Source organism: Plodia interpunctella, chromosome 2 (assembly GCF_027563975.2).
Source record: "Plodia interpunctella isolate USDA-ARS_2022_Savannah chromosome 2, ilPloInte3.2, whole genome shotgun sequence".
Taxonomy (NCBI): Eukaryota; Metazoa; Arthropoda; class Insecta; order Lepidoptera; family Pyralidae; genus Plodia; species Plodia interpunctella.
The window spans coordinates 11,772,489-11,786,371 of NC_071295.1; the positions used below are offsets into that span (position 1 = coordinate 11,772,489).

Consider the following 13,883-nt stretch of genomic DNA (forward strand, 5'->3'; position numbering starts at 1 on the left):
GGGTTAATAGGGCATTTACCGATAACAATGAAAGCGAAGTATTTTGACGAGACATCGTTAGCCCGAATGCGAGTCAAATCGATTGTGCTGATTCGTAAATCGCAAAAGGTAAGGGCTTTGATACCATCAATAGGTATTTACGAAATTAATATATTAATATAGGTATCATTCAGTTATTAATAATTTAGGTTGGTATTAAAATAAAAACATTTTTATTTTTACAAAATTGTATTCATACAAACAATAATATTATAATTATATATAGGTAACTAATTCGATGTCAAATCCACGACAATAAGTAAGAATTATTAAGACTACCAGTAAACATATTTTAAAATTTCTGAATAATCTAATAGTGTTATAAATAAATAATCTAATATTATTTATTTATAACACTTAGCTTGATATTATTAATTTTCTAACTGTGTGTTAGATGCTAGTAAATTATTAACTTTAAAAGGCACTTAATTTAGTTACAATATTAATATTAATGTAATTTATCAACATGATAATATTAATTTTTATTATCTCTCAAAAAAGAAAATCTTGGCCCATGTGCAACGGCCAAGATTCTAATTTTAAATTTTAAATACAAAAAGGGGCGTTTACACTACACGACAAAGTTATTCTAATTTTAAATGCAAAAAGGGGCGTTTATACACAACACGTTTACACTACAAGGAGGTCCTTTTCTTCCGGCGCGTCTTTTCGTAAATTTACACGGATATGTCGACAAAGATGGCCGACAGCTTCAGCAGTAGGGACGACCGTCGCTGCCATACAAGCAGCTATCATTGATCGGATTGATGCGAAGTAGATCTTCATACATCGAAGACAAGGGGCTGTGCACCATATTTGCTGTTGACGAAAAAATAATCATTCCATGTTTCAATTGAGTATAAAGTATCAGAATATTGTTAAATGTTAACTGATAGTGTAAACATCTTTAATTAATGCATGTGTTAAGCGCCCAGATAAAATAAGTTTGCCCACCACTCCACCACCACCACAAAATTTCATAAAAATACCTGATATAATGGCGGTACTCAAGCATCATAGGTTCCATTACGCTACATTGACCCGTCTGCGCAGAAGTGTATTTATCAGGATTTATTTTATTTTATATTAAGATTTAGTCGCGGCTTCACCTACGTGAATATAATACTCGTAAGAATAGTACATAATATCATTTCATTGAGTGATTGATAATCAAAGGCCAGTCCTCAATAATGTTATGACAGTTACATAAATAGAAGATACTAATGTTCGGAGAACAATACAAATAACTACCTTTTGTGTTTACTAACTTTGTTTTTTGACTCAGTGTCCTTAAAGTGGATCTTGGCGATCCAAATGTATTTAACGAAACGTAATTTAAATTAGTATTAAGTGAATGGAAAAATCCCTATAATGAATATATGATGACAGACGTTAGAAACTGTCATAAGTAGCTGCTAAAAAGGTCTTAGGTATTTGGGGCAAAATGCAACATTGACTGAGAAACTCTATGGTTCCGATACCAGCTTAAAGAAGTAATAATGGAATAAAAATATGTGCTCACTTCGAAAGCCAGGCACGCGAAGCCGCAGCCAAGACACAAGGCGCACGGCGGTGCTATGATGACGGCAAGCAGGGTGTAGCACCAGTTCCTGGCGTACTGGAAGCAGGCCGTGCTCAATCGCCACGCGCATTCCGGACTGCGCGCGCCTTCAGGCTCGCCTATTATGTCGTCCCATACTATCTGTGGGTTAAGAAGAACTTGTTACATGGAAATGAGGTCGTAAACGAAGGCTCGAACGAAGTATGACACTTAAATTCATACTTCATTCGTTCATTAGTGATAGTGAGTAAAAAAATCGCTTAAATTATTATATTTTGAGTTGTACTTCGTTCAAAGACCTCCACATCAACAAAAGCTTAAGACAATTTTGTCGTTTGGTGTAAAGTGGCTTTATAGATTTATTTATATATTTTTTTATAATGCAAAACAAAATAAAGGGAATAATTCAAATAAATAATAGTAATAAATAATAAATATATACATACAAATCACACAGATTGAGCTAGCCCCAAAGTAAGTTCGAGTTTTGTGTTATGGGATACTAACTCAACGATACTATATTTTATAATAAATACATATATAGATAAACATCCAAGACCCGGGCCAATCAGAAAAAGATCATTTTCCATCATGACCCGACCGGGGATCGAACCCGGGACCTCAAACTAGTTATATATGCTACAGATTAAGTAAATTATAATGTTAATAAATAAATGCACTTCATTATCGATTTATAACTGGTTTTAAGTCAATCAATATTGCATATCTAATCTACCTAATGAACCTATCATTAGGTACATATTAGATCACGCAACATAGTATGTATCTAATATTGTCAAGCGAACTTCAAATAACCCGTAAAACACGGCACGTTTTCCAAGTATTAAAGTAAATTAGTGGGTAAAAACTATCAACTTTAATATTTTGTGCAAACAGCCGTTTGGATAGGTCATTTGTTAGAAACTATCGGTCATTTCCCCGAAGGAATGGGGAACCATTACTCATTTTAGTTAGAAACTTTGCAGCTTTATTACATACAATGCCCAACACATCTGCTACCGATATACCACTACAAAACTGAAAGATTGTTGAAAAATGCAGGATTTACCAGCGTACAAAGAAACATCGTCCAATCGCGTGACTTGTGGTCCGTTTCACGATAAATAACTCGCCATTGATGGCAATCGTCTGCTAACTCTAGGATAAACTAACTACCTGGGAATATAAAGGTTATCTACCGTTGAACTTTTACATTTTCGTACCCTAAATGTCGCTTTTGCTCGTATATTAGGGAGACAACTCATGCGTTGACTGAAGTTCCAACATGGAAACAAAAGAGTTGCTTATTATTTAAGAAAATTGATAAAATCAGATTGAGATTAGCAAATTTTGTTTTAATGGGTAATGTATTTATTGAGACTAAATAATTTTCTATCAAAATAATAGTTAAATTATACGTATTAACGTCTCGCTCATCACGTCACGTATTATATCTCAACATTCGAAATTTACATGACTGAATTTCGATGTAGGTTTTATAAGTATGTAAAATTTAAATATTACGAAGTCTATCGTTCCTGTCAAGAACACTAATGTCAACGAATGGGTAATAAAAGGCAACAACATCATTCTCAAAGAATGTTGACGTCAGGAAAGTCGATCCAACCAAATGTAAAACCACAGTCGGGTCTACAAAATTTCAAGATTTTTTAAATAGAAAATCGAGGCGCCGATGATGAAACCGGGAGCACGCTGTCGAAGAACGTCGAACGAAGTTGAAGCTGATAAAAAAAAAACCCTAAGGGTTGTTGAACGAGTTATTGCCTAAATTTTTTTCCTATGAATGTTTAATAGGTTTTATGACGTTGTTAAAGCGACGTAAGCCATTTGGTTTACAAGCTGAAGCCTCACGCCAAAATAAAAATTCAAGCGATTTAGATGGATTGATTTTGGTCTGCTAATTATTAAATTTACTTAATTTATTGACTTCCTGGGCTATACAAATGGAGTGTTTTGCTATTGCCCTTTCCATTAACAATGTAGCTAATAAATCATCAATTTGGTTGCAGCAACATATTATGCGATATTAGAAAATAAACAATATTAGTATAATATTATAGTTTCCTATAATACAATGTGACCACAATTTTCGATTTAGTCTACATTTGTATAATGGAAAACTGTAATACTTTCTAATCAAATTATTTGTCTAGTGTGATCTTTTCAATTTTCTCTAAGAAATTGATAAAATATGGTGTTTAAGTTTTTCCGAATTTTTATGCGTAGTCCTATGATTTATGAGCGCATGTGTGTGTCAAGTTAACATAGACGGTCATGCAAATAGACAATATTGATTTTCCAAATATGGATTGAACCGGAAGCAGGCCAATGTCGTGTTATGAAGTTGGAATAGAGGTGCAAGTTTGTATTAATGTTTTTTGCATGTCATAAACTTTTTGTGTTCACGTCCAGCAAGTTAATTGTATTGTTTTCATTTCCCATTGTCCTTTTTAATGCAAAATCGGGTGATTCTGTAATATTATTATGAAATTGAGCTGATAATGGTATTGTAATATTACCATGGAAATATATAATGGGTTAAAAGCGTTTGATATATCTCTTCCAAAAACATTACACTCGTTCCGAGAATTCGAGTGTAACAGACCATAAACAAATAGTCGACGCAATTAACGCATTTAAATGTCATGTTGCGTAGAAAGTGATAGATAGTTACAGATAAATATATTATTAAACTAAATGACTATATGATAAATGATGTCGCTCGCCGAATCGATTAATATTTCCTTTTACGGCGTGTGGTTCCGCCCTAGAATAAGACTCCATATCCTGCCGTGGATGTCGCAGGAGGCGATAAAGGGACAGCCTTAGCAGCTAATAAGCAACAATAACATTCCCAAGGAGGGTTAACATCAGACAAGACAATTTTTCACAACTTTTTCATCAATCAAATTGTTCATAAGTAGTTTTACTCCAAAAGTAGGTTGAACATACTTCACAAGTTAGTATACTGACCTCTTTTAGTTGGACTGTGAGTGTTATCAGAAATCTAAGTGGCAAGGCAACTAATTAATATAATGAAAATGATTTTTCAAGAAAAATAATATTCATAATATTCGATATCACATGCACGTATCAAAATATTTTTTTCTTTACTACCGTGGCAAAATATTATGTTTCTATATGTCACAGTGCTGCTAGCGAGCTTATTACAGACAGACAGTAATGCCAGACAGACACAGGGACAGCTATGGCCATGTAAACTTTATTTATCACTTGGCTATACTAAGAAACTAACCTCAACATCTGACCTTTCGCTTCCACTACACTTTTCCAGTCATTCTTTAGAAATGCAAATACTTTTCCGTCGGCGAAAACTTATTTCAAGGGACGGGTGGTTAGAGTAACTTGTGTTAGTAGAGCGCGCGTACGTTCAGTAAAACGTATTTATTGTTTTAAATCCGACATATATCAATATGTTGCCCGGGGCTTCGCTTCCGTGGGAATTTTTAGATAAAATACAGCCTATACCAATCTTGAATAATGTACCTTTCTAATGGTGAAAGAATTTTGGAAATCGGTTCGGTAGTTTCTTACCTCTTTATAATAATAGTATTGATAATAACTTGATAATGAGTTTGCTATAAGTCATTCTTGTAGTCAATAAGTGATATATATTCAATTTTGACAAAAAAAGTCAATCGTATTTCCGGCTGGCTCCACCACAGATCATCGGTGGCCAAAGGAGAAAGAATGTTTCAATTAGTAATTAATTATTACGTAATTAAAATAGCACGTCTAAGGCAGCTATGATTTAAATAAAATTATATAGTCTGTATTTTTAGCCACAGCCACATTATTTACCTAAGAATTTTAGTTGCAAACTGCAAGATGCTTTTTATAAAGCGGCTGTGGACGTTTGTTTTTATTTAAATACAGATCCAATACAATATATCGCAAAAATAGTTTTTTTTTTTTTAATATAATGTAATGATTTTCTTTTAGCGCGCGCTCTACAAGTGACAAAGGAAAATAATTTCAAGGGTTGCGAAACGCATTTACATAAATATAATTGTTGCCATTGTATGCTTTCTTTTCTATATATAGAAAGCGGAGTTGAAGGATTGCTGGCGATTTTAATAATTAATGACGTAAGACTGGGTATATTTTCTCTTATTATTACTGAAACTACCTAAGTACTTGTCTTGGTGAAAAATTGCATTATTTCTGTCATTCGATCGATTTCCAAAAGCCCCTAAATCTTTTTTTTTACCGAGTATTGTAATGTTATTAGATTTTATTAGCCTCCTGATAGCGCCAGATGCTGTATGTTTTTACCATTTGTTGACCTTCTCACGTCAATACTTAATAAAGAGTTGTGAAAACAGTATTTATCGATATATATTTTATATATACGGTTATAGTGGGTGTATGGGTAAACAGAAACTCCCCGTGGATCCACTAGTGGGTTGACGGATCGCGGCTCACTTTTTCGATTAACTACCTATCGAAATTGAGTAGCATAGCAAGTACGAGTAGCATACACACAAGTCAACGAGCCAGGTTTTCCTTCACCGGAAGCGTATGGTACGAAAAGTCAGAGTTGAGATTGAGTCACGTTTATATAAAACCTTATGTGGCGTGAGTGGGACTCGAACCTACATATCCGTTGATAGTCCAGCGTCTACTGATAAAAAATTATACATAAATTTATATTTAAAAAATGGTAAGCCCTTCTGGCATAATAGGGACCAACACTGTTTGAATGAGTTTCTTTCGGCATTTCTTCTCAGCAGTGGTCGTTCCGAAATGCTAGTAGTTTGTACCTTTGGTAAACATAATTTAATTTAGAATATGACGTGAAAAAGTGCCTGTGAAGGCCTAATTTCTGAATAAATGATTTGATTTTGATTGATTTTGATTTTGATCTAAACTTACTTTTAAACTATCACTAGCTTTTGCCCGCGGCTTCGCCCGCGTAAATTTCCCACGGAAACAGTTATTTTCCGGGATGAAAAGTACCCCTATGTCTTTCTCAATACCTCTCAATACTTAGTATACAAAATTTCAAGAAGATCGGTGGACTAGATAGAGCGTGAAGAGTTAACAAACAAATTTCCGCATTTATAATATTAGTTGGGATTACCTGTACATGCTGATTGAGGTTATTAGGGTCTCTATCTTCCAACGCGTCTGTGTTCTCCGGCTTAGCGGTCGGCATCTCAACCCTTTTCTGCGGCACTCTTTCCGAAGCCGCGACAATCGGCTCCGGAGTCGGCACCAATACCGGCGGGGCGGACGCCGGCTCCGCTATTTCTGGCAGCAGTCTTGCCTTGTAGGTGCAAGCAAGGCAGTTTCGGGACGTCGAACGTGTTAAGTTTGGGACGGCGCCGCCGCCGGACCCGAGTGGCACGTCTTCAAAGGCCACGGTGTGTGCTCGCCTTGACAATGCTCCAAATTTGAATGTTTTTTTTTTTTTGTGTGTTTTTATCTGGTTGCCAGATATTTTCGATGTTTGATTTGTTTAAAGTTTATTTTTTATGTTAAATGGTCTTTTTTTATGACTTCTTTAAGTCTCATTTGTTACCTAATACAAAAGTTGTAACTTTTTCGATGGATCACCTTTTCCTTATATATTCATAACACTAATTATTTTTTGTATCATTTAAGAACTTTGTGGATATTGGTCAATTAAACTTCAACTTGATAATGCTCTTTTAAAAAGCGACTTGTGCGCTAAAAGACCGCCCTCACACTAACAACTTTCCCTCCAAAAGTATTTCAACACTTCGTGCGCATGTCCACTTCACAACCACTACAGCTAATTCACAGTGCCACTTCGCTTTACATTGATTTGTTTCTTTGTTGATGGAAATTTACTGGTTGTGAAAACTGCAATGTATTTTCAAATGAGACTTTATTTTTCCATGTCTGCTTTTAAGTGTTTTTTCAGCCAGGACAATGACCCTTTGTAGTTCTCCCAATAAATTGCTGGGTGGGAAAGAATGATTACCCATAATTGGTGTTCTTATTTCCTATTTTATTTGTACATACATATAAATTTTCATTTGAGTTTTCGAATATATTATTGGATTGTAACAGTACGGATATTAGGATTTCTAAATACATTTTGTCTTCCATTAATTATTCCACGTATTAATTATTCTTTTGTTCTTTTAGTCCCACTGCTGGGCAAAAGTTTTCACCCATTTCGTATTGAAGACCAACAGTTCGTCTGTCGACCTCAGTGTTGTGTCTTACTGCTTTATATTGTTATCAAAGTAGCTTTGATTATGTCTTTATGTTATCACGACGAATAATACTTATACAATAATTTTGCATAATAAGTTTATGTTCAATTTAAATACCATTATAATTATCATGATTGTTTGTAGAACAAGAATTACAGCTTGAATTTTATTGCCGACTACTTTTTGGTTTGCTGGCAAACTGCTTTAAATACTTACACACAAGATTATATTATGTTAAGATCAAATAATTACTTTTCTACAGGTAATATAGAGTAGTGGCTATCAAGCAAACATTAATTCTGTTCGCTTCTTTGACGTCGACTAGTCAATCCATTTATTGAGTTTGTTAGCTTTGTGTTAATGACATAAAAAAGAGCTGTGTTCAGGATTGATGTTGCACTGGCAACTAACAAAAAAAAAAGTAATTTTGCATTCCTTAATTTAAAAATATTTTTTCACAATGACAGATACAAATATTCCCGCCGATTGATTTTAATATGGAAAATGATACATTTGTTATTTTTATTGTAAAATTTAAAAAGTCAGTATAAATTCATTTAGTTACCACTACTTAGTTTTAGTTATTGCTGACCAAATAATTTTGATCATTATGCATATCACTTATTTGAAACTATATCTCATAAAATGTTTGTATATTGTCGGAGGATAGAAGTTAATTATTAAATAATACAATGGAGTAAAATAAGTATAGATGTTTATTAATTTTCGAATATACTGTTTCATTAAGTCTATCGTTATATACATGCACCACTTTATATACAATAAGAACGTATAGAAAAACGAGTAAATATATTAGTTGTTAAGTTACATAGTTATATAGTATATACAGTAATATTGAGCATTATCGTAATACACATTAATGTGTTTTATTGGTTATAATGTTGATATAAGTGTATTGCACCTCTGAAATGTATAATTACATTCGAAATCTCGAACCATAATTTTATTTATAACATAATTATCTTATAAGGCAACCATATTTAAAATATAAGCATTCTGAGCACGTTGACATTTTGTTTATTTGTGAGTATATTATACTAAGTTCGTATGCGATAAACCAGATTTTATTTTTTTTATTCACAAAAAAAAATATTATAGTATTATGTGGGACGACAATTTTATTTTCAAAATTATTATTTTTCTTTTAATATACATTTATTTCTGACATAACCCATCCAGTGTATAACTATCAAAAAATCGATAATAGCATTCAATTCATAGTTTGATAAGTTCGCGTGGCGCAGTTAACCCATATAATGCCGCGCCCGGTCGTTCCTACCCGTATTATACTTTAATGATTGATGGACATTGGGCACTAAAAGGCTACGCCGGCTGTAAAGGGGAGGTGATGTAGTGCTCACATTCATTTAACACAACGGAAAGATTTCAGTTTTTCGGCAATCATTTCCCATGTGAAAATGTGTAGGTTTTTATTATCTTGATATTTTTATTTGACAATTAAAGATTTACCCCGTTATTAATAAAAAAAGTTAAAGCATACTATAATATCTTATTTACAATATTTGACATGACATTGACAGACATATATGATATTGGACATAACTTTTTTATCAATAACAGGCTTAATTAATATGATAACGACTTTAAATTGTTGTGTTGAAGTTATTTCAAATTCTTTATTCAGCAATATCAAAAACAATATATTTTTTCTTAATGAATGATAATGTCTATGAGTAATTCATACATTAAGTACACATTATAAATATAATTAGCACCTTTTCTTTAACAGATTACAGTCTAAATTAATTTATATTAAAGCTTCAGTAGAAATTAACAATGGAAGACAAAGTTTTTGCATTTATTGTGATATCTGGCTATAGTTTGTCTAAGTTGAAATGGCACATAATATTCATAAATTGTGATAGTACGGCGCGCCGTTTCAACTTGGGCAAGTTATACCAACTTTGATTATAAATCCTTACTAAAATACTAACGACAGCTCAATAATTAAACACTATATTAATTCAGAATATTTAAAGCACTCCTCGGAGTAAACAATTAAAACTATACTTTTAATATAATCTACTTATTTACGTATTTTAAATATTACGTATTTGAAACTCCACGTTAGGTAATACTAAAAATAAATACCTAAGTGGAGTTTAACGAACAATGTTCACGCACTTTCGCTAATAATTATTTTTAAAACCAAGTTTAATCTTGCCATCAATTGGAAATGTAAAATTCATACTTTTTGTTGTGTCAGTCTACAATTTGATTTCTTTATATACCCAAGGCGACTAGATATTGCCAATTCATTAGTCAAACGAAAAAACCGAGCGCACGATGTACTCTGCCTTTATATCTACTTAAATCCTGCAATTACATAATAAATACTGACGGTACACGATAATATAATATACAAAGTATAACATATAATCCATTTCAGCGACTAATATTACGGTCAGCGGTCCATTTGACCTAAATCGACTTGCGTGACAAATTCCCCCTGTATTGCCAAGCCTTTTTCAAATGACATAGATGTTTCGCGTTTCGCTTTCACAAATAGAATTTAGTTGTCAGAATTCTAGACTATAACTTTGATTCTAGAAAACTGTAAGAATATTTTCCTGTACATCATATTTTTAAACAACAAAAATTAGTCTATTTTGATTTTTAACCCTTTCCAACCGGAGATTTTTATTTTAGAAAACTATTTGTATATGTGCTTTACTATATTAATATGACTCTAAGGAAGCCCTAAAAAATAATAAAAAAAATTGTGAACCCTTACCTTCCTGGAAAAAGGGCCCGTACGATTGTGAGCATCAGGAAATATTTACAATGCGCACGATCGTGAGGCTGTGCATGAAAATACATTGTTCTAGGGAAAATTAAAGAAAATGGATAGAAAAGTAATATTTTTATTAAACTTTAGACAGTCTTTAGCCATAACAGTCTTATTTGTTTCTTAAAATAAAAGGTAACAATTGAAAAAAAAACCTAAAAAAATATTCTTTACTTCTTAGTTAACTTAACATTTTGAGATCATATTAAAGCGTATTGTCTCATAATACTTTGAGCTTAATTATTTATTAAGTTTAATTATTAATTTTTTAAATGGTAATTCTTAAAACAATCTTTACCTCTTGAGAGGCAGAGGTAAACATCACATTTAACACAGCGTATTTTACTTCGTGACACACAGTTTTCCATTCGACAGGTCCGTGGGGCCCGAATATCATCAAACATCGGTAAATGATCATAGCCATCATAGCGTTTTGCTTCAGATGGCTTTGAAGGCATATACTTCCTTTTTACAGGCGGTTGGTCTTCAGCCAGATCCTCGTCGTTTTCAGCGTCATTGTGTCGTCGCCTATTTATTGGTGTTAGAAGTAAAGAATCAGCTAAAGCCATTTTGAAATCTAAAAGATCCATTATCTTTTTTTTAGGTAAATTTGCAGCTTCACAATCAATTTTATATTGACGCCACGAATTTACTACCGCCAAATCCAAAAAGTGTATAATTACTTTTAGCGTCCATTTATTAGTTTTAATAAATGTTCGGTAATATTCCATCATTTGGTCCAGAATATCTACACCCCCCATATAACTATTGTAGTTTGTCACAATCTTAGGAGCAGTGACATCGATATAAGATCTAGTTTGTTTGTCCCATCTTTTTACTATTTCAACATGTTCGTTTCCAGTACAATTCGACACTAAAAGGACAGATTTGTTATCTTTCCATTTTACTAATGCTACCGGATCTCTGCAAAACAGCTGGCTTTCTCCACGAGTCATATCTTTATCCTTCATAAATTTGATTGAAGTTCGCCCTGGAATACGATTCAACATTATGGTACCAGTACCGTGCAAATTATTACGTTCCAATTCTTCAATCAAAGGAACAGTTGTAAAAAATCTGTCATGATAAATACAGCTTCCTGGTGGTATTGTTTTAGCCAAATGAAGAACTACAGAGGGACCTAGACCCAGGTTGGTATTGCCAAACATTGTTTTGGCACCTCTGTATATTTCAAAGTCAACCATGAGACCTTCACTTGTAGTTGCTACAAAATTTTTCAATCCCACGGGTCTGGGTTTATTCTTCACAACTTGCCTTACAGGACAACGTCCAGTGAAAGGGATCATCTGCTCATCTATACTATAAAAGCCAGGCACCCTTTCAAGCTTGTAACATGCACGTAGAATACAATCAATGACGGGTTGTACTTTCCAGAGCGGGTTAGGCAGTTCGTTTTCTTTTAGCGGTGGTGGAGTGTCAGTATCAACAACATGCAAGGCATTACGAAGCTGCAAGAAACGATCTCTACTCATACTGTCTGCGATCAGTGGCAATCTGACGTTGAGTTTCCAATACATGGGTAAACGGGGATATGGTATAACTCCCATAATGAGATGTATACCCAACAGACTAGCTATTTCTTGAGCATTAGTTTTAAGTTCTTGTCCTGTTTTGCGCATATAATATTGATTTGTGCATGTAGATGCCATTTCAAAAAAGTCATGATTAAAATAATTCTCAAAATAATGTTGTGGCAATTGAACAGGACCAGAAGGTGGCTGTGAGTACTCGTGAGATTTATCACAGAATGGTACTTGCCTCCATATTCCAGACCGTCCCGATGACACTATTGCTTCTGGACGAGGTACAGTTGGTGTAGTCTGGGATGATGATGAAGATTGCTGACTTGCTGGTGGCTGCTGAAAGATGGAATAACTAGAGCTTGGATCATTATTAAGCTCTTCCAAAGAATCCTGACTTTGGTTATCCAAGATGTCTCCAAAAATATTTGGATCAAAGACATCATCATTCAGTTCATCAATATCGGACTCATTTCCGTCTTGTAATATATTGAGGATATCTTCATCACGAAGAACTGTACCTAAAAAAAGTAAAATTAAACATATAAATATAAATAAACAGTGAAATATAGATACATGAATTTCGGCAAATATTTCACATAAATGTACACTTGCCACCGGATCGTTACGAACGTGACGATCAAAGTTTGTCTCTCTCCAACACATTTATTTTCAGTAGTTATGAGTTGAAAACTATATTCATAAATCAAGTAACTCTTAATAATGTAAAACCAATTAAAACTATTCTAAAATTAAAACAATTAGTAGGAATAATAAGTACTTACGTGACCGACCTCCGCACCCAAAATACGCAGCCATCTTCGACTCTGACTAGCTCACCACTGTCCGGTCGCAACTTGTTTCGGTAGGCATTTAATTGACGCTAGGTAGCCGCACGATCGAGCGATGCCGGTGTCGTTCACAAAAACGTAATATTTTAGCGCCAGGATTTTTTTTTCTCGATGCTCACGCTCGGTTAGAGCCGGTTGGAAAGGGTTAAGCGATTATCGACCACTGTTGTCGATCAATGGGACATTTGCGATGCAATTTAGAAGCATAATTTTTCTTCACGATTCACCCATCAGTTCACGGACGGCCGAATCGGCCTAAAATCAATTGAAAAATTAAAAACCTATTGTTGATCAATTGACTTTCTTATATGCGCGCGGGTTAAAAAACAAAGATATAATTTAATTTTATCTTTCGAACGATTTAACAAGAGCGTCTTTTGTCGATGCTGTTGACTACTGACTACTTTGACTGCTGTCGATTTGTGACTGAGTACTTCGAATGCTGTTCATCAGTGACTGACTACTGCCCGGCTGGGTCCACTCGGCCGTAATGTTGGTACAATTGCTGGCTCTTCTGCTTCTTTTGTTGTGGTCTCTCTGTGGGTTTGGGGATATTGAATTACTTTCAAACCAAATGTTCATTCCGTTTGACCCTCTTTTACAATTATATGCTATTTTGTGTCATGCATTTTCACTACAGATCTAGTATTTAATTTGCAATCATTGTTTCAGAAGAAATCTTCTAACAATTCTAATATAGCTTTATTATTATATTGCACATCGGATGAATTCAATATGTTGCTTAATTCTATTTACCTTCAGGCATAATTTTGTTAGGTTTAGGATCAAATTAAATGCAACAAAATGCTAATTTAAAACATCTCTGTTTCA

At 33.8% G+C, this 13,883-nt stretch overlaps 3 protein-coding genes across 8 annotated transcripts in view; all 3 read right to left on the reverse strand.

Moving 5' to 3' along the window:
• Positions 1-278: 278 nt before the first annotated feature.
• Positions 279-10,488, reverse strand: LOC128675595 (caveolin-3-like). 2 transcript variants are annotated; one of them, XM_053755112.2, is made up of 4 exons: positions 6,726-10,488; positions 1,562-1,741; positions 1,029-1,084; positions 685-858 (listed from the first exon to the last, which is right to left on the reverse strand). In XM_053755112.2, the coding sequence occupies exons 1-4, from the start codon at positions 6,798-6,800 to the stop codon at positions 822-824; spliced, it is 348 nt and encodes a 115-aa protein (XP_053611087.1). In that variant the 5' UTR covers positions 6,801-10,488; the 3' UTR covers positions 685-821. The 2 variants fall into 2 exon arrangements, with proteins under 2 accessions (XP_053611081.1, XP_053611087.1); XM_053755106.2 differs by lacking the exon at positions 1,029-1,084 and having other exon boundaries at positions 279-858.
• A 371-nt stretch (positions 10,489-10,859) lies between these two features.
• LOC128675631 (piggyBac transposable element-derived protein 3-like) lies at positions 10,860-13,201 on the reverse strand. Its single transcript, XM_053755157.1, has 2 exons — positions 12,987-13,201; positions 10,860-12,722 (listed from the first exon to the last, which is right to left on the reverse strand). Exons 1-2 carry the CDS (start codon positions 13,018-13,020, stop codon positions 10,921-10,923), a joined length of 1,836 nt encoding a protein of 611 aa, XP_053611132.1. The 5' UTR covers positions 13,021-13,201; the 3' UTR covers positions 10,860-10,920.
• Position 13,202: 1 nt separating this feature from the next.
• The window catches only part of LOC128675607 (uncharacterized), a 135,305-nt gene continuing 134,624 nt past the window's right edge, over positions 13,203-13,883 (reverse strand). For all 5 annotated transcript variants that reach the window (XM_053755128.2, XM_053755139.2, XM_053755133.2 and 2 more), the window contains one exon: positions 13,203-13,589. In XM_053755128.2, the coding sequence (XP_053611103.1) occupies positions 13,502-13,589 (88 nt within the window). In that variant the 3' untranslated portion in view covers positions 13,203-13,501. The remainder of the gene's footprint in view (positions 13,590-13,883) is intronic.